The sequence below is a fragment of the Colletes gigas genome, unplaced genomic scaffold (assembly GCF_013123115.1).
Source record: "Colletes gigas isolate AHSC1104 unplaced genomic scaffold, ASM1312311v1 Colletes_gigas_Sc00005, whole genome shotgun sequence".
NCBI classification, from domain to species: domain Eukaryota; kingdom Metazoa; phylum Arthropoda; class Insecta; order Hymenoptera; family Colletidae; genus Colletes; species Colletes gigas.
This window is the reverse complement of record NW_025106634.1, coordinates 4,142,194-4,165,014: the sequence shown is the minus strand read 5'-3', so window position 1 is coordinate 4,165,014 and position 22,821 is coordinate 4,142,194. Positions and strand designations below refer to the sequence as shown.

Here is a 22,821-nt window from a genome sequence, read left to right as displayed (position 1 = left end):
ACAATTCGTGAAATTAAATTTAATTCGAACGTCTATGGCTTTCGATGCTTGCAATCGAATTCGACTATTCGTGAATGTACATTGAGATTACCGCAAATTGGCCGAAAATGGATTCGTGGGGCCCGATAAGTTGCTCGTTCCCGTACCGATCGCGATCAGAAATTGGTTTTCGCTGACCATGGTGATCGAACGGCGCTTCAATTATCCAAACAGAAACACGGACGCGAGCCATCAAAATTTCATGGCCGCGAGGAAAACCCCGTGATACGGCGTCGCGATCCAGAAACCCGGTACTCCTGTAATATGCATGCCCGCTTTGCAATTCCAGGCCCGGTCGGTGTCGTCGAATGTTTTCCCAACGCGTTTTCACCGTTAGGGCCGGTTAGTTGCAGACTGATACCGTAGGTACAAGCGCGTCTTCCTCCGACATCCACCTAAACACGCACGAGTGCGTTCGACGCACGTGTAACGTACCGGCCGCGGGATACACGCATGTACGATCGTATATAATATAGTGGATCTGCGTCCTCTGTAATGTAATCATGGCTGACACAATTAATCACTGGACCATCCAACCCCGGCGAACCATTAGCGATCGGGACACTCAGGTTCACGGGGGGTTGCGTTTCGCATCCCCATGCGTTTCCCGCTGAAAATGCATTGTACTCGTGAGCGAAATACAGATACACTCCGGCTTTCACAATGTTTGGGTACCATTTTCTCGATGAAAAATTGACCCGGACCGTTTCACACTGCACGAATTAAATTCTATCTATTTCGTTAGAAAGTTATTAAAAAATTATATTGAAAAATTTCTAATCATTCTGGAAAAATTATTTTTGGTTACGAGGGTCAATTACAATCATTTTTGGTGAATAGACACACCTCCAAAATCCTATCCATTTTCGAGAAAAAAATTCGAGAAGGTGTGAAATATTTCGACAAAATTAAAACATTTCAAATCATTCCAAAAAAATTATTTTTAGTTGAAGGGGTCAATTACAATCATTTTTGGTCAATAGACATACCCTCGAAATCCTACCTATTTGCGAGAAAAAAATTCGAGTAGGTGCCTAAACTTTCGGAGAAAAAAAAAATGTTCAAACGATTCTACAAAAATTATTTTTAGTTGCGGGGGCCAATTACAATCATTTTTGGTGAATAGACATACCCTCAAAATCCTACCTATTTGCGAGAAAAAAATTCGAGAAGTTGTGAAATTTTTCGACAAAATTAAAACATTTCAAATCGTTCTAAAAAAATTATTTTTAGTTCAAGGGGTCAATTACAATCATTTTTTGTGAATAGACGAACCCTCGAAATCCTATCGATTTTCGTGAAAAAAATTCGAGAAGGTGTGAAATTTTTCGACAAAATTGCAAAGTTTCAAATCATTCTACAAAAATTATTTTCAGTTGAAGGAGTCAATAACAATAATTTTTGGTCAATACACATACCCTCGAATTCTTACGCATTTTCGAGAAAAAAATTCCAGTAGATAGAGAAATTTTTCGACGAAATTGCAGTGTCGAATCGATTTGAAAAAATTATATTTAGTTGCGGGGGTTAATTACAATCATTTATGGTCAATACACATAGCCCCGAAATCCTGCGCACTTTCGAGAAAAAAAATTCCTTACCAAAAATCTAATGTGACACCAGAAATGTGCATAAGCGTCGAGCGCTTGCGAGAGGTACGGTCCCTCTGGTGGCGAGTACGAGAGTCGATGGACCCCACAACGCTTTTCGCGACGGGAAAAGATAAGCCAATTTTATTTCGACGCTTGAATAGTCGCATCGTTCTTTATTGTTTCCGTTTGACTATGCATGATATTGTTTTCCGTTCCATGGCGGCGAATATAACGGAGGTGAGCTTATATTGTAGAAAACGGGGAGAAAGAACCGACGATGAAACAAAATACAGGGAACACGTAACGCGACTAAGCCCTGAAGACATTGGAAAGGTGCGAATACTGAAAGAGAAAGGTTATTCTAATGGGAAGGTCGTATTAACGTTAAAAAATAGAAGATATTAATTTGAACTTTGGTAGACGATAGTTCAGAGAAATTATCAATTTAATCAAGCGTCGAAAATGGCCGACTGTAACGAGTGTTGCACGCACACGAGTAATAGGAACGACGATGATCGTTAGACGGTTTTCATTCATTTGCCACGAGGTACGCGCGAACGATTAATTGGTGCCACTGTTTCTCGTCGGTTTATTATACGACGAAGGCGACGCCTCCATCGATCCCTTAACGGCTGATTGGCTCCGATATCGTGAAATCTAGTTCACGGTTGCGTGGCCGCTCGCGGATAATATTAACCGGAATGCGGTACCGATGTTAAAAGCGACGGAGCGATCGATGGGGGGCGAAGAAGCATCGCGGACATCGCGCAACAGAGTTGATTAACTTTCGCGTAACTCGAGAGACCTTCGACAGAGATCTCTATCGTGTACCACGGAGGAACTACCGGCCAGTAATTAATTATTCAGGGCTCGCGGAAAGTTTTCTCATTTTTTCTTGAAAAGATTTTTTTTCCCGTGAACTTCGGGCGCAGCGCGAACGGTCGCTTTTAACAGACCCGCAGCGACGTCGTACGACTAAATTTCGACGAGTCCGATCGCGGCCCCGGCGCAATCTCAGCCGCATTGAAACTAATTTTCCGGCACAATTACCCGAAGTTCATTTTATTCTTATCGGCGAACGGGGGAAGTTCCGCGAAAGGAGCCGGGGGATTTTAAATTTTGCGTTCACCGGGGAATTGAATTACAACCGACTCGCGAGCTACTACCGTGCACCGGCGTTCTATCGCGCTCCGTCTACGTTAATTACGAGGTAATGCATGCAAAGCTCCGTACGAGCGTGAAAATCGCGAGCGTTAAGTACGCGAAGTAGGACCGCGACGTCGAACCGTTGGAAACAAGGGACAGGATATGGCCCATTGGCCGCGTAGCCGGAAAAGATGGAGCAAAGAAGAGAGCAATAATACGGGGATACTTGGAGAACGGCCAAAGTGTCAGCCGTAATGTTATATGTAGTCGTTACGTGGAACATCGTAGACGTACGTCGTGCGAATGAACGCTTTATTCTCTGACACTGTGCACGCGTACACGCGCCACTTCGCGATGCAATAGCACGCCGTGGAAATCGAAGAGTAGCCGCGGCTGTTCACTCCTCGTCGATCGTTGCCATCGTGCTCGTCCCCCGTCTATCCTCCGTGCAACGTGGATATGAACAGTATCTTGTCGCCGGGGCACAATTTGTAACTCCCTTCGCCCTGCAAAATTTTTATAACATCGTTAAAACGTTATCGACACACGGTAAAGAAGATTATCTGGCGTCAGCTCCCGTACTCACCAACAGAGGGCTACGCTCTTAACTCTCTCGCAAGTGCTCGACCAACCACTTATTCCTATATACACATTTCTCAACTACCCTAAGGCAGGGCCTGCTAGAAAGCTTTACCGATGAGTCCCCACTAGCAGGCCCTTTTCTTTTCTACTAACGCCCACGTTACGAACGACACGACGAATTTGTCGAATCGCGAACGAGTCACGCGAGGGGGGACATGATAAAAAACTTGCGAGCCCGCGACCAGGGGGACGGTTGCTCTCCCTCTTAATTTACGAGTCGAAAACGACGAAAAACGGGAGCAAGAGGGACCCCAGGACGCAGGAAAAGGACATCGTGCGCGTAAGCTCGCGGCACCACAAACGGGGAGGGGGGGTTGGGGGAAGAAGAAAGGACAAGGAGCCAGGGCAGTCGAAGCATACGAGAGGAAGCTTCGAGAAACGTTGGTATTATCATAATAATGGCTGAAGCCATCATCTTTCCCGCGTCTGCTTCCCTTTGCCCTCCCACGCCCCCTCTACTGCAACAACCGCTTCTCTCGAGGCTCTTTCTCCTCGAGGGTGCTTCAGGAAGCACATCCTAATAGCGCCTCGCGTTTTGTACATTTACAAATTTAAAATGATAATTTCGCCGTGGGTGTGGCGTGCCTTTGGGTCATTTGCGCCCTTTCACGACCGCGTTCGAGGTCGTTCTCTTATTTCTCCGGCCACGACGGGCGGGTGTTACGGTAACTACACCCATAGGTCGATTATGCGACCCGCGAAAAAACCTCGCGACGAGATACTTTCGTCGGACGTTTGTCAGATGTCGGGCGCAGATGTTGGCCCGCGATTACGCTGAACGCGTTATTGCCTTTCGGAGATGAAACGAGCCCGGATGATGCTCTTTCGTGTCCGCGAAGGATTATACGCTTTTAACCCCCTCGGCGACGGTGAACGCGACTCGCTTTGTTCGCAGACCCTGAACAAAACAAAATCACTTGGCCGCCTCAACGACTACCGGGAAGCAGTCATCTCCCCCGCCTCGTCGCGTCTCTTCCAATTTTCTCTCATTTTCTCTGATTAAGCGAGTACTTAACAGAACTAAACGCGAAGATCGATGGAACTTTGGTTTTCCTTCTACCTCTCTTTGGGTCTTCACACCGAGCAATATCTCTTCGCGGTGGGACATGGTAATTGGTATTGTGTGCTCGCGACAAAGGAATTGTTCGTCCGGATAATACCAAATTAATTGACAACGAACTTAAAATGGCTTCTTATAGTATACAAAGCAGTTATATACTCTGAAAATATGAACATACGAATCTTAGAATATTTTAATGAAGCGTAAGTAAACAATAAGACCTCGATTAACCGAGTTTCGCGATATACCTTTTTACGTTTATCTATATTTAATTATTTTCCCATCAAAGGTTACAGCAATTCTACAAACCATAAACCAAGGTATTCTAGAAACAATAGAAAGGAAGGGGCGCGTTTCGACCGGGCCTACTACTGGACTCGTCAAGTAAGACTTTCTAGCAGGTCCTACCTTAGACGACTGAGACATTGGGAAGCCGGTCGAGGAATATATAGCAAGCGAGGGGTCGCCCTCTAGCGGCGAGCATGGAAAGCGGCGCCACAAAATTATTACAGAGCGAAATGTGTTTTATGATAATAAATGATTCATTTTTCACGAAAAATGCATTCCAAATTATTTCCTTCTCGGACTGTCCTCCGTTTAAGCTGGTTAATCGAGATCCTACTGTATAATATTTCAATAAATTCATTTCTAGTAACGAGAACCCATTTATTTCCAGCCAAAGAGGAAGAACCAAAAATATCAAGATAATTCATGAGACTAATAAAGAGATATTAAACTTTAAAATGTAGTTTGATCATTCCTTCCTTAGAATACAAAATGTTAGGTTATGATATGACAATAGACATGGCTAGAAAAATTTTAAAAAGCTGCTAGGGTAATTTACTTTTGACAACAAACTATAAAGAAGAATAGCAACAATATTTTCTTTTATTGTTACAATATTTTCTGAGACTGAAAGGGTAAATAACATGTAGAATATTTTATAGGGCTGTGTGTTTTAATTCCTGTCGCCAATGGCGCCATAATATTATTTCACGTTTAAATGATAATGATAGAATTAATATTGAAATGATAAGGAAACTAAAGTTCTAACGTCCCACGAATCGTATAAAACAGTTGTCCAATATTTGTTAAATGTGTTCAGTACTTCGTCTCTGATACGAATGATGTTTCACTTACCAACAACTCCCAGTCAGTGTCATTCACGAGAACTAAGATTCCTGGTCGCCTGCACGCACAAAACAATACATATACGTTCACATAGTGATGAAATCATATACGTTTAAACAAAAACACATGTCAGTCGTTGCAGTATGAATTTATAGTAAGTTTAGTACAAATTCCGTAGTCTGTTGAACAAAGAATCTGTTGAAACTGAAACGTGCTGCCATCCCATGTAGCACTCCCGCACTTTTCAACGAGCCGCCATCTTAACTTTTCACACAGTCGAATTGGCAAGTGCGAATTAGCACAACATACCGTATTGTGTTGGTGGTGCAACACACGTGTCAGTGTAAACTTTACGCATGTCAAAGAAAATATTTTTTTTCCGGTACAACATTTCAAACGGTTACTTGAAATGTTTATAACACTGGTATAAAATTATCAAACGAGCTTACAACTTACACGGTATTCCCTTGTAAAAAAAGTTCCGGTCGCTCTTTTAAGAGGTTATCTTTTATCCAGAAGAGTAGCTTCTGTATCGTCCCTAGAAAATTTTCCATGGTAAACTGAGATACACGATCAAGAAATATTCATTCAACTTACATTCGTTGCCAGGTAAGTTCGCCTCGTGTTTTTTCTTCTTATCGAAAAGCAGTTCCGCCCCACCCCTAGAATTATTTAGCGTTTGATTTATTAGATCAAGTGCAACTGCATAGAAAGTTAGGTTATGTATCGAAGTTTCAATGTTACCCGAATTCAATGGTTACGGGAATTCCACTATTTTCAGAAGACATATTTTTTTAAATTGCGTCTGAGTATGTTACTATAACAAATTATTAGCTACCGGCCTCTGACTACAATAAACAATCATTCACCGCGCATAGAAACAATGTGAGTGACATTGTGGCTCGATTCCACGTTCCTTTGATGCAGACAGTCAGTAGTGTACAATTCATACGCGCTAAAGTATTAATTTCGTTGTTCAAAATTTGATAAAAAAAATCATATTTCATATCGAGTACTTCGATGTTTCTTTTTTTTTTTTTTTTTAAATTTTTGTTCCATTTTACAAGAGCATGCGCATAAGTTGCAATAATCGACATACCTGTATACCTATTGTCGCTAAATAAAAAGTGATAAATCTTGTATTAAACCATAAAGCGAATATCACAAATGCATTAACAGCATTACGAACGAAAATAAATAATGTTGAAAGTATATGTTACGAATGAAAATGTAACGTAAAATATAGAGCAAGTGCCCCTTGTATACAACTTGAAATACATCCCTGTATATTCGCGGGTCATTAGTCCCGCAATAATTATGTATTTAATTGCGACGCAAATATCGCGCTTTCGTCTATAACAATTAGTTGCATTTTATTTAGTACAAAAAAGTTTCGGTATGTTTAAATAAACGCGGAATAAAAAAGATTGGTAAAGATGTAGAATGTATGAACGAACCGAAATGCAGGTACCATCAGCGGCAACCGTAATGGCGGTCGATGAGAAAGTATGATCGCACGCGTTAAATACTATAAAAACTGAATAGTGCACAGTCAATACATATTTCCATAATTTTAAAGTTTGTGTAGTCGTAGGGTTCCGCGTAATCGTAATATTTGTAGTGTTCAATATCAACTTGAACAATGTCGGAGGAGAACGAGCATACTTCGGAAGAAACCGATACAGAAATGAATGCGGGAAACCACACTAATGAACAGTCGAAAAGTGGAGCGAGCATATTAAACAATGAAACTGAAGAACCTATGTTAGAAGACGAAGAAATGCCAACGTACATCAGTGTATCGAGTCCGTCAAGGCGCGAAGATGCAAATGTCAATAATACGAAACAACACAACACAATACCTATGGAGGAGGACCACAGTCGAAGTCCTTATCCCAGTGATGATCAAGGAGGAGGCAGTATTTACGTATTATCCTCGGGAGAAGAAAGTAATCATCCCTATAATGATGATGATGATGATGACTATGGGGATAGCGACGGTAAGTAATGAACAAAAGTATTATTTGACTATGCAACAATATTTAAGATACTGATTATTATTATAATCGTAGATATGGATGAAATGGAGCTTGAAAATGACCATCGAAATGTAATGTTGGAGGATGAGGAAGACGAAGAGGAGGAGGAGGAGGAGGATGATGAAAATCCTTTGAGATTGTATAATGATGATGACGAAGATGCAAATACAGAATACGATCAAGAATGCTTTGATAGGGCTTCTGATGATTTTATCTTAAACAACAGATTAAAGCAACACCATAAAGAGCGAAGCTTGTCGTTACAGGACTTAAGTTTTTCTAAGACCAATGTTCTATATAATAAGAAAAGGTTTAGTTTAAATAGTAGTAGACAAAATTATTTAAATTTGCATCACAATCCTATTACATATCCTGTTGTGCATAAGAAACAAACAATGCCACCTAAATATCAACATGTCGAAAGCAAAGTAAAACGATATATTAAGGATATAAAAGAACAAAATAGAAAGTCAATGGAAAAACGTATGAAAGAACAAGAATATGTAACGATCAAAAAGCACAGAGAAAATGAAAGTAAGAATCATCTTCGTTTTATTAGAATTTGGGTACTCAGATTTGGAAGATACGTTTGCTAAATATTGTAGATATCTATACATTAAAGCACATTTGTTGAAAAATGAATAAAATCTAGAATAAAATTGAATAATCTTCTATACATCTGTATAACCAAATTCTAAAATTATTAACAAATAACAAATAAGAAATAAATTTTGTTTGCTATTTACAGACAACGACATTGATCCGTTAAAACCAGCAGTAATTAACAAAGTCATAAAAGATTATGCAGAAAAGGCTATTAAAGATTTGCAACGCGAGGAAAATGAAAATAATAAAGATGATAATTCAGTTCGTAATACAGCGCAAATAGTAGAAAACGGTGATAATATCAAAATTGATATTAGAATACTTGGAAACCAAGCTACACATATTCAGAAGGATACCGAAATAAACAAATGCGGCAGCGTTCATAATGAGACACGTGCACAAAATTGTGATGACAAATTAACAAAGCAAAATGGTTCCATAGATATTAAAGTACATCATATGGAATATCAAAATACGCCTGATCAGAATGTAAAATTGAATAGCACGGACCAACCTTCTTTAGTTAATGGTCATCAGGCAGCACCTACGCTTCTCAATTTACGTACTTTAAGTTATGAAGAGTATATGCATGGTAGTTCCAATACTGGACAAAACAGGATTCAAGAAAAGGCAAACGAACCTGAAGTGTACAATGAGGTAGAGATGATGACTGTGCAAGAAATGGGAAACAGTAACACAAGTTGCCCGCTAAAGATCGAGAATGTGAAAAGTATCAGAACAACACAGGATGTATCAGAAAATTTAAGTATTGCGAAAGTAAGTAAAATAGAGGGAACGAATGCAGAAAATATCGAAATAATTCAACTTAAAGCTCAATTTAAAGCTCAACTTTCTCAAAGAGATGCACAGTTCAATAATTTACAAAATGTTTATCACAAAACGTTAGCAGAAAACATAAAAATGAAACAAGAATTAGACGCTCTTAAAAAATCATTGGCTAACTATGAAAGCAAAGATAGAGCATGTAAAACGAAAATCGCGGCCGTGCAAACTGAAACTGTCGTAGAACCTACAATCGTACCAAAAGTAACTGTAACTACGGGAGAAACAAGTAATAAGATATCCAGTAGTAGCGTTGCATCTACGATAAGTTCTATCGATCATTGGGCAGAGAGTGCTGGTAGCCCAGCTGTATCTATTAAACCACCTGATCTAACACCAATTCTTAATTCCGATGATAGCATGGTACTCACTGATGGTACTCCAAGAAAATTAGAAAATCCATTGTCTCGAGCATTTCTTACTTCGTCTCGAATATTGCAGACTCTTTCGAATATAGCACAAGGTAAAACCAGAGTTGAAAGCCCTTTAGTAAAAAATTCCAAGAAACGAACGAACGAGAACTCAACAGACCAATTATTAAATTTGAACTGCAATTCTCCGATTCACGCTTCAAGTTCCAAAAAACGAAAAGCAACGGATATGCTTGGTACTTCCGCTATTATTCAGCCACATAAAATACCTCACACAACCATTGAGTCGGAGAAGACATGTAATTCCGACACGATCAATACGGAATTTAAATATCCGGAGGTGCATACAAGTATTAAAATAGATCAACAACAGAATAAATCCGTTAATAAAAATGTTGACAATTCTACGTTTAAAGAAAATCAAGAAGAAAATAATGACAAAGATGAAAGTGTAAAATGTTTCGTATATAGGGAAGACAATAATAGCATAAAGAGAAGTTTCTTAATTCAAGCGGAAGATCCGTTGAAGGATAAATCAGGTACTGAGAATCATATCCAAGAATGTGGCCCATATCTACTGGGTAACCTCGAAATAAGAATGTCCGAAATAAATGGCACGATTAGCGTTTGGGGTAAAGAAATCGGTGAAAAAATTACGAACGACAGCGAAGATGATATGGGAGTGTGTATGAAATCGATTGAAAATAAAACGTGTTCTTGTTGGCAGAAAACGCCACACAGTAGATTTAATGGGAGCCCGCTTGCGTGTTCAACTAGTAGCAAGCAGATCCCATTGAAATTCAATAGATCCAACGTTTCTCAATGTTGTCACTATTTAACACCAAATTCAGTAAAATCATCTTCCTTAGTAAATGATGCAAGTGATAAAAGACACGCGGGTAATGCTTTCTCTCTAAGTACGTACAACCCTTCTGGCGAAGAATGTGATTCCGCGAAACATCGCAAGGAATGGCCGACGTGTAAAAATATCTCGAATTTACAAGACAAATTACATTCCTGTAATATACATCCTACAGAACGCGCAGACAAAGAATGTAGCTGCGGCTCGTATCATGAAACACGAACGCATGACGATAATCCCACTCCTAGTAAAGACAAATATCACGTTAAAGGAAATCGAAGGAATTCGTACAAAAGTATGCCCTCGCCTGGATCGAATGGCCATTTACACGAAAATGTTATGAACACTTCTGCCGAAGTGAGCGAAATAATTTGCAAGTACAACAAAACGTATCGAAATCCTCAAAACATGGCGGATAATATACCGCACTCGTCGAAATGTTGCAGTGTCCATAAAGACACTTCCTACATGCATAAAACCTCTTCGAACAACATGCATAATCATGATTGTTCGGAAAGGCAAACATATAATCGTAGTCCTTCCAACGAGGGCGAGGACGACCTTTTAATTCCCGCCAAACGATCTAATGAAACTGCCGAAGTAAGATAATGAAAATTAAATCTATCTAATAAATGTATTGGTAATATTTTTATGTCGTTTTAATACCTATATTTGTTGTACATAGACGCGGCAACGAAGATTGAGCGGCAAAAGAGTACGAGGAATTCTTATGGATCTTTTAAGAGGATGTGGAGATTGTCGCAGCACAGGTACTAATGGCGCGAGTAAAAGTAACCTCCAACACAATGGGCCCTCGTGTGTAACAAACGTTCCTCCCCAAATTAAAATCTCTCGGTGCCCTACGCCCGAACCATCATGCTCGAATACAACACAATGTAACGAAAGGTAACTTCTTTTTTTTTTTTTCATATCGTCGTTAAAGTCTGACGAGCGAGATACATTTTAAAAAAATTATTTACAGATGCTGTCACGCGTACGCGCGACGAATCGAGTCTCAACTGGAAGAATTCCGTATGGAAATGGAAAGAGTACGATCGCGATCGGATGCAATCCTCGATATGCTCAATATGCTTCACTCTGTCGATATGAACTAATGGAACTAATACGACTTCTAAATAAGTGCTTTTTCCTTGTACAGGTCATTACTTTAATTTTTTTAAGTCAAGATGTACGCACTATCATGAATTTCCTTATTTACCTCTTCTACTTCATTGCATATAAAAATTACATGAACAATTTATTAAATAAAGTACATATACGTCGAAAGAGGAAATTGTTATATTGTTACCAGATGCTTCGTTTCGTATTATAATAATTTAATTTTGACAATTTATCTATAGCAGAGTGGCCACGAACAAAGTACAAAACGGTTGTCGTTTAGACAATTTTTGTTATGTTCCAGGTAGAGAAAACAATTTACGCGATTGCGCGATAATACAATTTTTGAACTTGTTAGACTAATTTTTGACACGAATAAGGCACTGATTAACTTTCTGTTAATAATTGCAGTCGCAGGAATCAAATCCTGGCCCAGCCTCTCCAGGTAAGACACCAGGTGGAACTTCACCTTGTCCGTGGAAGATGTTGCTATAAGATGTTTTCAAATAATTTACATGACCCTGCAATGATCTTATGCGACCTTGAGCCTGTTCAAACGCTTCATTTAGATTATTTATTTGACCCTGCATCTTCTGCCGGATCTATAAAGTGCAACGTAACGTGTGAGCTATAGTCAACATTTACAAGTACTTACATAGTGCTTCATCCTTTTAACAGTGGGTTTACTTCGTCTCTATCCTTTTGTGCGGCCCTCGCGATAGCTCTGCATTGCGCCAATTGTCTTTCCATTTCCGCAATTTGACCTTGCATCGATCTTCTTATAGTCTCGCACCTCTCTTTTGTTCTCGCGACCTGTCTCGCGGAATCTTCTCGAACCTTCAAAATAAATGGTGCATTGATATCGCTCGAGACTACGTATAGATAACAAACAACAACGTACTTGTTCGAGCATCGCTGTTAATTGAGTAACTTCGTGCATCTTTTCATCAATGCGTTTCTGTAACTGTGCCTCGTGTTCCTCAAATCTGGCAAGCGTATTTTTCATGCGTTCATTTTCATGCCGTAACTCGGAATTCTTCTTTTCCAGCTCGTCGAACCGACCTGTTCCGGTGCCTCTTTCATCCTGCAAATCGTATCTTATGATAAATCGTGTGCAAGCGGAACTGTTTGATCGTTCTGTAGCACAAATGAACGGTGACCTGGAGTGATTGATACTCGCTGCGTAGAACGTCCAACTGATTTTGCAAAGTTTGCATTTTATCTTTGCACCCTATAAGCTCCCGCGAAAGGTCCTCGCAGTTCCTTTCGGCGACCAGACGCATCTGTTGCGCTTCCTGCAGCTTCACTTGCGTTTGTTTCAGAAGGTCCGGTAACGGAGCGAGTTCAGCGAGCTTCTCTTGGAACTGATTCTGTCAAAACCAACGAAACGTTTACTTACAGATAAACACACGCACACAATTGATCACGTACTTTAACTCGACCGATTTCTAACGTCACGTTTTCGTTCATTCGCGCGTTATCCATCTCCATGAGATCGAGTTGCCGGCGTTGCTCTTCGACTTGTTGTTGCGCCTATTTTTTTTATTTGTCATTTTCATATTATACCTACATAAAAACTTTGAGAGATTAAGTGTTGATAGCGTAAACCTGTAAATATTTATTACGATAATCCTCGAGCTGAGCAGACTGATCTTGGATCAGAGATCGCAATTCTTCGAGTTCATCTTGCGATTCTCGGAAACGTTGTTTGATCACGATCAATTGCTGTTCCTGTTCGACCATTTGTTCCTTGAAACCTGTCGTTAAATAAATTGTAATTAGTTACCAAGGTTTACATCTGATAAAATTCAAAATAATCACCTTCGTATTTTTCTTTTTCAGACTCGATAGCCTTTAAACGCTCTTGAGCGTCTATCAGTTTAATATCCAGTTTCTCCTTTTCTTCTATGGCTTCGCGTGTTTGTTGTTTCATTTTCTCCGCATCTGTTCTTAAACACGAAACCTCGCATAATTTGTTTTTGTAATCATCCTGAAGACGTGCGTATTGCTCGCGGAGATCACGTAACTGTTGCTGAGGACACGTGCTAGCGCCCTTTCATCAAATACATAGTTTAATACATGTTGAAACTTTCTACTGAAATTCAGCCTTACCATAGGTGCATTTATACAAGGACCAGTACAGGTTGAAGAAGGTGCGGGTGGCATCTGTATACGATTTAAAATATATAATTTTATAGGGGCTCAAAAACCCCGAAATGTCTACATTATACTGTACATAATTTAATAAGAGCCGCGACATTCGCTTACCAGCTACTTTATGCAAAATCTTATATGAAATAATCAGATTTTATGAACTTTCAGTGATAAATTACGCACAGAATAATGTCACATTTTATACGGTTTAAGAAAAAAAAAAAGACGACCTGAAATCTTTATAAAAATATGTTTATTTCATACAAAATTTTGGTGACGTTTGACATTTCTTTATCTTGGCTAAAAGTTCAAGTAAATTGAATGGTAGCTATCGATCTCGATCTCCCAAGGCATAACGATCTTTATGAAAAGCGGTGTGCCGATCGATCAATTCATTGCGTAGGTTTGCACGTTGAAATTGACCAAGATATTGTACGGATACCTTTGCAAGAGGTACGGGAGGCGGTGGTAGAATCGGTGCAGGCGGTACGTAAGACGGGGAACTCAAAGGTGGAAGGTTCATAGGTGGCGGAGGACAACAGCCACATGGCGCGCAAGGACCGGTGCATTTCAACAACTTACGTTGTTGCTCCAGCTGCTGACGTTCACGCTGTACGTTAGCAAGTTCCATTTGCATGTTACGTACTTCGCATTCTATACTACCTAATTGTTGTTCCTGAAATTGTTACCAGTACGTAAGCATATAAACTTGAAACGAAACTCGGTCGTATCTCAAAGATGTACTATCTGTTTGCTATTGGTGTTGTAGTTCGCCAGTTGGTTCTCCAGTTCCGCGGGACACGTCCCTCTAGGCGGTGGTCCCGGACATGGTGGTTTAGCAGCGGCAGGACTCCGGCAACACATTTCGTCGATTTGAGAAGAAACGCTGCTCTCGGTACAAGCTCTTGTTCTCGACGCGCCGCCCGCGAGTCTGGGTGAATCTGCATCAAACGTTAATAGCGAAACGATACATGCTTGTAGAATTTGTCGAAGGTAATTGACTTGGAGACAGTGTGACTTACCTCCACTAGGCAACACCGTTCGACTGTTCTGCGTCACTGAAAAGTAATTAACGAAGCAATTGTAACTCGTTATGAAATAATTAGGAACTCAAATTCAACGGATATATACCGCATACGGAATTGCCGTGCGGTGACAAAGTGTCGGCAAATTGCGGCTGAAGGCAACACTTGCACGGACAGTAATCGTCTTCTTGTTGCACCGTAGTGGTGTACGAAAACGAACGATAAGGCGACGGGCTTGACGTTGGAGACAGATTTCCACCTGGACAGGTGTAACAACAAGGACTGGTGATTCGTTGATTCAAGCAAGTTAATTGGCGAGTCAATTCCGAGTTTTCCTTCACGATTATTCTCATTTCAGCCTGTAGACCGCATACCTTCCTCTGCAGGCTCTCGACCGCAGAATCCTTCTCCAGTAACGCTTCTTCTAATTTATATCTATGTACCGGATACAGTAAGTTTAATCAAAGACGCGAGATCTCCCGGCTTATGTCAACATAGTTAATTTTGCCGACGATAAGGATTGCGCGATCGTTGTTGTCAGGGAAACTGATTTTCACTTTTCTTCCCATTGACTATCTATTATTTCTTGCCGTGTACCGGATGTTCAAAATGTAACTTACTTGCCGCCTTCGAGCTGCGCGTTTTCTAGCACCAATTTTTCTTGCATGGTCAACGATTCCGTTAACTTCCCCGTCAGATTCTGTAGCGATCTGTCTTTGCCTCTTTTCTTGCTGTCCGCCACGACGATTTTTGGGATCTCGTCTTCGGTGTATCCGCACACGATCACTCTCGGAAGTCTAATTAAAGAAAATAAAAAGATTATATGAAGATAGGATTCGTGAAATATAAATAAACATACTTGTCTTCCGGATAATCTATTTGAGGCAAATCAAAAAGATCCTCGGGCCTCTCCTTCGGCACTTTTACATCTTGTTTATCGAACGCATCCACCGAACGATCTATTTCATGATCAACGCCAATTTCCACTTCTTCTTCGGCGATAAGCTGCAATTCAGGTAATGACTCACTCATTCAACGCGCCAGGAATATTTTCTTCGTGTTTTACACGTTTTAACAGTTATTATGTACCCCGCTAGGCTTCGTGTGCGGATACGGTAGCATATCGAACATTTTGGAAAAGGTGCCGCTCGAGAAATCAGTCAAGCCTATCGATCGTTGTAACTTTCGTGTTATCTGCTCAAATTCCGCCAGCTTCGTCATTACTTCATCCTGCTTGGTTTGAATCATTAGCGTGTCTTCTTCCGTTAAGTTCTTTTTCTGTGATAGGAATCACCGATATCAAAAAGAGACACGAAAATTCGACGAATACCGAAGGATATATTTCACGAGGCATTACCACGGTGAGCTCAGCTATCTCAAGTTTTAATTGCTCGATCTCCTTCGCGAGCCTAACGCAATGTTCATCGGCTTTCTTTATTTCTTCTAACACAATGCGATCGGTTATAGGAGACGAACTCAATATGGACTCTACTCTGCCACCAGGTTTGATCGGAACACCTGGACAAAAAACACGTTTACCAAAATTTAAGATAAGTGATAACATTTTATACAGGTCTTACAGTTACTCAAACTTAAATGTCGCATTCTCTTCCTTTTCAGATACTATAACTCTATTGCAATCATCGGTAAAAGAATCTGCGTTAAACTGCACCTTGGCCAACGCCAGGAGGAAGCGGATATTCCAGAGGCATGTCTGTAACCGCATTTTCCGTATCTTCTTCAAGGACTTCTTCGGTAACTTCTTTAGGAGCCTCTTCGGGAACCTCTTCGGGAACTTCTTCGATAACTTCTTCGGTAACTTCCTCGGTAGCTTCTTCGGGAGCTGCCTCAGGAACATCTTCGACATCTTCCTCGGCTACTTCTTGTATCGCGTCCCCCTCATTTTCAGCCATGCTGAAATTAGGTCAATTTAGCGGCAAAAGTAACGTCGACGTTACCGAAACACGGTTGAAAATTAAATGTCGTTTACGTTGACGATGCCTCCTCTACCGGGCTTGGTATTCTGATCTCTTTCGACTCCCTTGGCGTTCCAACGTTTCGCTCGTACCTGGTCTCTTCCGGTTTACTTTTACGATCGTCGACCTCATAAAGCTGTCGAACGTTCAGAATTATTTAGAAGTTGTTACCCTGATCGATAGTACAGGTAATACCAAAATCACACCCGTTCGAGAATGTGCGGCTCAAGATCCGCTCGGCGTCGCGTACATGGAGATTCTACGAGGTTTTTGTTATTGAATTTTTCTGATGTACGGTAAACGTGCCCCTCTTGATAGCATTCGACCGTTAACGAGAACACTTCCGGCAAATTCAGAGGCTTCTTTAGGTCGAACAGAGATTCCAACGAACCGAACGCATCTCTCTTCAAACCCGGTTCGCTGTGGTCGGGGCTCTTCTTTTGTAATTTCGAGCCGTATCGCTGTAAACGGCGACGCTTCAAATCGTGGGAGCTTCTCGTTTTAACAGGGAAGCTGTCGAGCTCGCGAGCATGAAGAGGCGTCGGCGAATTTCCTGGAGAACGGGATATGTTCCAAGTACACGGTCGCCGCTTCTAAAACGAACAAATTGTATCGCGTGAGATATCGAATATTAATTTGTTAGCATTACCAAAGGCATTGTCTCACGTTAAACTCATGTACACGTAGTCGTGAAGATGAAATTAATTATTTGTTAATAAAATATATACAAACAGTTTGTGTACACCCTGTTATACAGATCCGTATACGGTATATGTTCGGAGAACGTCCAAAGAATAGCCAATATTTTACCTTCATTATTTTACCTTCGAAACAACACCGTTGCTTCACTTAATAACGCAGCTTCTTCTAGTAGTGTCGTAAGTTGAGACGACGATTCTTTTCCCTGGATTATTCAGTGAAGGATCGGTATTGATATCAAATAGGGTCGAACGATTTCACAATTTTTTCGAAATTGTTTTTTTTTTTATATAATTTTTGTGGATATCAAAGCTGCAATATACAATACATTTATATATTAATAGAGTTATAGAAATTAGAATGAAATCTGAGAAAGATTTTTTTTTACCGAATATGACACTTACTCGGGAGAACCATCAATTTCTTCGAATAAGGGATCTGAAGCACGCGTCTTTTATTTTTATGTTATTTGTAGCTGCATATTCGATCGTGTCAGCTGTATCCATGGTATGTGGATAATTTAAATAATTTAATTCTTGCTGCAATTTACATCGAAGCGATGAAAAACTGTAATCGTTACATAATAGCCTCGACATATTAAGTTTATTTGCAATTTATTAAAATAAAATGTATTATACAATTATGTTTTAAACGTGATCGAACACTGTATTATCGTTGATCATCATAAATTTATGTGTATGTTGTTGTTTTGCATATGGCGACCGAATATTGTAAACTATATAACCTTTAATAATACTACCCTATTTTATTTACATTTTAGAATAATAAAAAGTGAGAATGTTTATTCGTTTATTATAAATGTTTAAAAAAGTATGTATATATTGTTACAATAGACACCAGTTGATGCAAACGAAGAACGAATGTTTATAAATAATTGTTTCTCGTTAAACATTTTATGTTATTCCTTCTAATAACAAATAATATAACAGAAATTATTGCAGCGTAGAATCGAAATAATATATCTCTTTATTTAATCGTAATGTAACACAAAATTGTGTACATTACAAAAATACTCGTACACGACTTCTGTGACAACGGTCAGCTGAGAAATGCAATGAAATGAATACATTTGTTTAAACAAAAATTGACAAAGATAAATTAATATTGAAACCGAATAACACTGTAAGTAATAATCTTATATTTGTCCAGTTTAAATAGAGAGTTTTAAACGAATTAATGCGATACATTCGTACGAAAAGGTCAATCGGAAAGTTCGTAGTACGTAAACACTTTATTGTTGTCAGTGATGTACTACTTTGCTTGCAAACAAGAATGTGAACATATCTTTTTTAAAGAAGAAACATAGTTAGTTTAAGAATAATATACATATATGTTTACAAATCATACGTAGATATTTATGTTTAAATTTTTGTAGCATGGAGGTTATAGATTACAGTAAGTGTTTACAATAATCTAATTACATATAGCGCATATAAGTAAAATATCATGGTTGTAATTTTCACTGGATTGTATATGTACATAAATAAATATAACAATTATTAAAATACTTTCGTATTTGTTCATGTTATAAAGAAATTAGAAGTACCAATTCATTAGAATTATGTAAATTAATAGTAGCTTTGATCGCAGGTGAAGAAGCACAGCAAATGGAAGAGAATGAAAATCATATTGAAGAAACGGATAATAATGAAAATTCTGAAAGTAATGACAACCGTGTCATTATTGTAACAACCGAAGCTTCGACGGAAGATATAAGTGAGTAAATTTAATTTATGTAAAGATATGTAGTATGTCACGTATATGTCTAATATTTTAGAAGATGATGATGAATCAAAGGCAAAGAAAGCTAAAGAAACAACTACAGACGAGTCTGAAGTTGATTCTGATCAATGTTGCCCTATATGTATGGATCTATGGACTAGCTCTGGAGAGCATCGTTTGTGTTGTTTACGTTGCGGTCACTTATTTGGGCATAGTTGTATTTTGAAATGGTTACAAAATTCTTGTACCAGTGCGAATCGTCGTTGTCCTCAATGTAACAGGAAAGCTGTTGTGAAAGATATTAGAATGTTGTACGCCAAGAGATTAACATCGATAGATACTACTGAATTAGACAAATTAAAAGACAGAGTGAACAATGTAACAACTGAAAAAAATCGTATAGAAATGGAGCTATCAAAGTATGCTCTCAGACAAAAGTTATTCGAGCAACAAGTGTCTAGTATGCAAAATCGTATATCCGAACTAGAGAATCAACAATCAGAAATAAGTCTTCATTCCAATGAAAACACTTCTAAACATATGATTAAAAAATTTCATTTAGATCGATCTATCGAGATATGTAAGGATGGCGGTTGCCGTGTACTAGATTATAATCCGTGGTATGGATTTTTAGTTGTATCGCAGAAATCAACAAACGCGTTATTTTCGGGTTACGGTATTAAAAAAATCGACTCGGATAAATTTCAACCGCGTCAATTCATTTTTTTACATTCTCAAGCTATAAGGGATGTTATGTTTAACACGACACAGCAGTCGTTATTACTTAGCGTCGGTTTTGACAAATGCGCTAAATTAATGGACATTCAAAATAACATTATTGTGCACACATTTCAAACAAGCTTTCCATTGTGGAGTTGCTGCTGGTCAGGTGACAATCCAAATATATTTTTCACGGGGGCGCAAAATGGATCTATAACGCAATTCGATATTAGACAAACCTCTGGTGCTGTTGAAATTCTGGACAGTCCAGGCGATAGATCACCAGTGGTTTCTCTAGCAACGGTGCCTGTTAACCCTGGTAGTGGCATTAGTCGAGGTGGATTCATTGCATGTCGCTTAAATACATGTTATGCTTATGAACAAAAGGATTCGAAATATGTACCCAAACAAATATTCCTCGAAGGTCCATTTGTATCTGTGTGTTATGATGAAAAAAATAATCATGCTTTAATCTCTTCCCGTCCAAATGCCAGGCAGCCTCATGCTAGACATGTTGTATGCACAATAGAAAAGGGCAACGATGAATCAGCTATCTGTAATATTGTACATACGTTTCATGCGGGCAATTCTCATCAGTTATTGTCTAGGCCGTGTTATATAAATGTTGAAAACGACACATTAGTTGCTGCGCATCAAGAATCCACCAGTTCTATATCATTGTGGAGTATATCTGCCGGGAAACAAATAAACAGTCTGCCTGTATCTGATCCTGTCGTGGATATGTGTGCGGTCGACGTTAATAGTAATTTATTTTTAGCAACGCTTTCCGCAAAAAAAGTTCGAATTTATAATCACGGATAACTGTCATTAATACAAAATTACAGTGGTGTAAGACTAATTGCAATGTTTATATTGCCTAATCCATGACAAAAACGTCTTTCATACATACACCATAAGATCGTAATTTAAGAGGTATATGGTATAACTGCAAATCATGCGTTTCCTAGATCCAAGTCTGAATAATATTTTTTTATACGATATATAATGTGATAAAATCATATGTAAATAACACAAAAGAAAGTTCTATTTCAAGTAAAACTTAAGTTCATTTACTTTTGACAATACAGAAGTTCTCTGCATGTGTAACTTGAAGTAGGAAGATATTGTAAAAATAAATATGAAAGTTACCATCGGTTAATTAAATATTGTACACATTCTTATTAATAGACTACAGTGTCTGGAATAATATTTAAAAGTAGAATAACGACAGTAAAAATGAGTGTATGTTGATAAACATTAAGTAACATGATAGCTAATAATATAACGAATGTACTGAAATTAGGATTAATCAAATACAGTTATAAGGGAACTTTTGTATAAACATTTTCAATGCTATTACTGAAAAATGTTATTTATTAATATTTTTGAAATATTAATTTACATCTAGAATGTTTAAAGGTGTTGTTTATTTTCATAAATTAACCCATATGTACCTAATTTTTTTATATTTGCAATTCTGAATCAAACAAACCAAACAGCGTTTATAATCTATTAACACACCTCTAACCCAGTTTTCATATCAATTACTAAAAAATTATAAAAGAAAATTGAAAAAATCCTATTTTAATACTACAAGAGACATGATATTATGTAATTACATTTAAAAGTCTATATAATATGTGTAATGCTATACAAGTAATGTTTAGAACAAGTCTGAAATGTATTCTACATATGCTTGTTATTTTATCAGATTTTATGGATAATTAATTTCCTCTTAAATTATTTATAAACTAGCAATTCTTCACAAACAAGACACTTTCATAAATGTCATTAAATATTCCGAATATAACTGTTTTTTTTCCCCCTTAATTTTCTGAAATTGGAAGTGTCAACAAGATTTGCGACCCAATACTTTTCCATTGAATTTGCTATCATTACTCGAAAACCAAATTTGTTTTGTAATTTCATCATCAGTGACGTGTAAATGCAATTTTTTAACTAAACATGGAATGTACACATCCAGTTTCAAGTGCAGATAACTACATACATACAGTAATGTATACATAAATAACAATGGTAATTTATAAAGTATTAAAATATATCCCATCACCGAAAATACGCAAAATTTAAATATTAACAATATAGCATTTATCATTACGATTCTTTTTACAAATACCATTTAATGCTAACAAGTTCGTGTCTATTTCAATAATATACAATTAAATATAATTAAAATACAGTACTGCCTCTTTTCTTGCAGTCGAATCAGGATCGACAAATTTCGTACGAAGAGGGTTTAGGGTTTAGGGTTTAGGGAAGACTTTGTTTCTAGAACTGGTCGAATTCAAACAGGCTGCTTAAAAAGGATAGCGATTGGGAAATAACATTGGGAATAAACGAAACCTAATACACATGTGTGTTAAATTAAATAGTGACAAATTCAAATCCTTTCTTTGTAAAGAACATCTATTGAACTAATGCATTTTCCTTGTTGCCTTCATGCTCTAAATTTCAATTATCCTGTTTGGTCATTGTAGTTATTACTCATTTTACCTACATATTGCATGTGTTCACGATCATACAACAAAGTCGAAAAAAGTGAATAAGATACAACACTGAGGGTGCTGGGCAGTTTCATACGTTCGGTATCTAGAAATTCCATCCTGTTATGCAAATGACTGCGTCACTGCGATTTGAAAAAGATGCCAAACGCATCGTTCGAGGCATCGGTGTGTGCCAATACTAATGCGAAATAGCATATTTCATAGTTAATGTGGATTTATGCAAAAAGCGAGGCAGTACTGCACAACCTCTTTGTGGCTTTAAAAAATTTAGAAGTTAACAATAAAAGTACAAAATGACTAATGTTTTTTTAATGAATATAACAGATTATAAAGCAGAAATATTAATCTATAAAAATAAAAATGTTTATTAAATCCTGTGCTGTGCAAAAATGAACGATGTATTTACTACAGTCAGAAAACAAATCAGATAACCAATTAATAAAATATAATTACAACAGTAAAAGGAAAGGCCAATGAAAGATTTAAAAATATATAATGATTTGTACAAAGAGATTTAATGAATACTCAA

At 38.2% G+C, this 22,821-nt stretch overlaps 4 protein-coding genes across 7 annotated transcripts; 2 read left to right on the top strand and 2 right to left on the bottom strand.

Moving 5' to 3' along the window:
• Positions 1-3,073: 3,073 nt before the first annotated feature.
• LOC122395171 (ubiquitin-related modifier 1) lies at positions 3,074-6,492 on the bottom strand. Its single transcript, XM_043392554.1, has 5 exons — positions 6,355-6,492; positions 6,208-6,272; positions 6,067-6,148; positions 5,620-5,668; positions 3,074-3,283 (listed from the first exon to the last, which is right to left on the bottom strand). Exons 1-5 carry the CDS (start codon positions 6,396-6,398, stop codon positions 3,215-3,217), a joined length of 309 nt encoding a protein of 102 aa, XP_043248489.1. The 5' UTR covers positions 6,399-6,492; the 3' UTR covers positions 3,074-3,214.
• Positions 5,907-11,881, top strand: LOC122395170 (kinesin-related protein 4-like). 3 transcript variants are annotated; one of them, XM_043392553.1, is made up of 6 exons: positions 5,907-6,219; positions 7,232-7,610; positions 7,683-8,183; positions 8,398-10,931; positions 11,017-11,237; positions 11,314-11,609. In XM_043392553.1, the coding sequence occupies exons 2-6, from the start codon at positions 7,253-7,255 to the stop codon at positions 11,444-11,446; spliced, it is 3,747 nt and encodes a 1,248-aa protein (XP_043248488.1). In that variant the 5' UTR covers positions 5,907-6,219; positions 7,232-7,252; the 3' UTR covers positions 11,447-11,609. The 3 variants fall into 3 exon arrangements, with proteins under 3 accessions (XP_043248488.1, XP_043248487.1, XP_043248486.1); XM_043392552.1 differs by lacking the exon at positions 5,907-6,219 and adding an exon at positions 11,755-11,881 and having other exon boundaries at positions 6,938-7,610; positions 11,314-11,490; XM_043392551.1 differs by lacking the exon at positions 5,907-6,219 and having other exon boundaries at positions 6,938-7,610.
• Positions 11,849-18,059, bottom strand: LOC122395283. The gene is made up of 22 exons (XM_043392727.1): positions 17,943-18,059; positions 17,709-17,843; positions 17,416-17,616; positions 16,809-17,198; positions 16,620-16,741; positions 16,302-16,543; positions 15,987-16,147; positions 15,744-15,907; positions 15,489-15,656; positions 15,250-15,426; positions 14,736-15,064; positions 14,627-14,662; positions 14,349-14,545; positions 14,047-14,280; positions 13,563-13,616; positions 13,272-13,503; positions 13,059-13,207; positions 12,882-12,983; positions 12,611-12,820; positions 12,352-12,534; positions 12,138-12,287; positions 11,849-12,052 (listed from the first exon to the last, which is right to left on the bottom strand). The coding sequence occupies exons 3-22, from the start codon at positions 17,419-17,421 to the stop codon at positions 11,849-11,851; spliced, it is 3,510 nt and encodes a 1,169-aa protein (XP_043248662.1). The 5' UTR covers positions 17,422-17,616; positions 17,709-17,843; positions 17,943-18,059.
• Positions 18,060-18,280: 221 nt separating this feature from the next.
• LOC122395466 (E3 ubiquitin-protein ligase RFWD3-like) lies at positions 18,281-20,718 on the top strand. Of its 2 annotated transcripts, none has more exons than XM_043393081.1 (3): positions 18,281-18,447; positions 18,916-19,041; positions 19,103-20,718. In XM_043393081.1, exons 2-3 carry the CDS (start codon positions 18,933-18,935, stop codon positions 20,587-20,589), a joined length of 1,596 nt encoding a protein of 531 aa, XP_043249016.1. In that variant the 5' UTR covers positions 18,281-18,447; positions 18,916-18,932; the 3' UTR covers positions 20,590-20,718. The 2 variants fall into 2 exon arrangements, with proteins under 2 accessions (XP_043249016.1, XP_043249015.1); XM_043393080.1 differs by lacking the exon at positions 18,281-18,447 and adding an exon at positions 18,533-18,720.
• The last annotated feature ends 2,103 nt before the right edge of the window (positions 20,719-22,821 follow it).

Coding starts and splice junctions, on each gene's coding strand:
- LOC122395171 (XM_043392554.1), bottom strand. CDS start 6,398: ATGTCTTCTGAAAATAGTGGAATTCCCGTAACCATTGAATTCGG. Junction 6,149..6,207: donor GAACTTACCTGGCAACGAAT/GTAAGTTGAATG, acceptor AAAATTTTCTAG/GGACGATACAGAAGCTACTC. Junction 5,669..6,066: donor TTTTTACAAGGGAATACCGT/GTAAGTTGTAAG, acceptor TTGTGCGTGCAG/GCGACCAGGAATCTTAGTTC.
- LOC122395170 (XM_043392552.1), top strand. CDS start 7,253: ATGTCGGAGGAGAACGAGCATACTTCGGAAGAAACCGATACAGAAATG. Junction 7,611..7,682: donor TGACTATGGGGATAGCGACG/GTAAGTAATGAA, acceptor TTATAATCGTAG/ATATGGATGAAATGGAGCTT. Junction 8,184..8,397: donor AAAGCACAGAGAAAATGAAA/GTAAGAATCATC, acceptor TGCTATTTACAG/ACAACGACATTGATCCGTTA.
- LOC122395283 (XM_043392727.1), bottom strand. Junction 15,657..15,743: donor AAAATGTTCGATATGCTACC/GTATCCGCACAC, acceptor GCGTTGAATGAG/TGAGTCATTACCTGAATTGC. Junction 13,208..13,271: donor TGAAAAAGAAAAATACGAAG/GTGATTATTTTG, acceptor ATTTAACGACAG/GTTTCAAGGAACAAATGGTC.
- LOC122395466 (XM_043393080.1), top strand. Junction 19,042..19,102: donor AGCTTCGACGGAAGATATAA/GTGAGTAAATTT, acceptor CTAATATTTTAG/AAGATGATGATGAATCAAAG.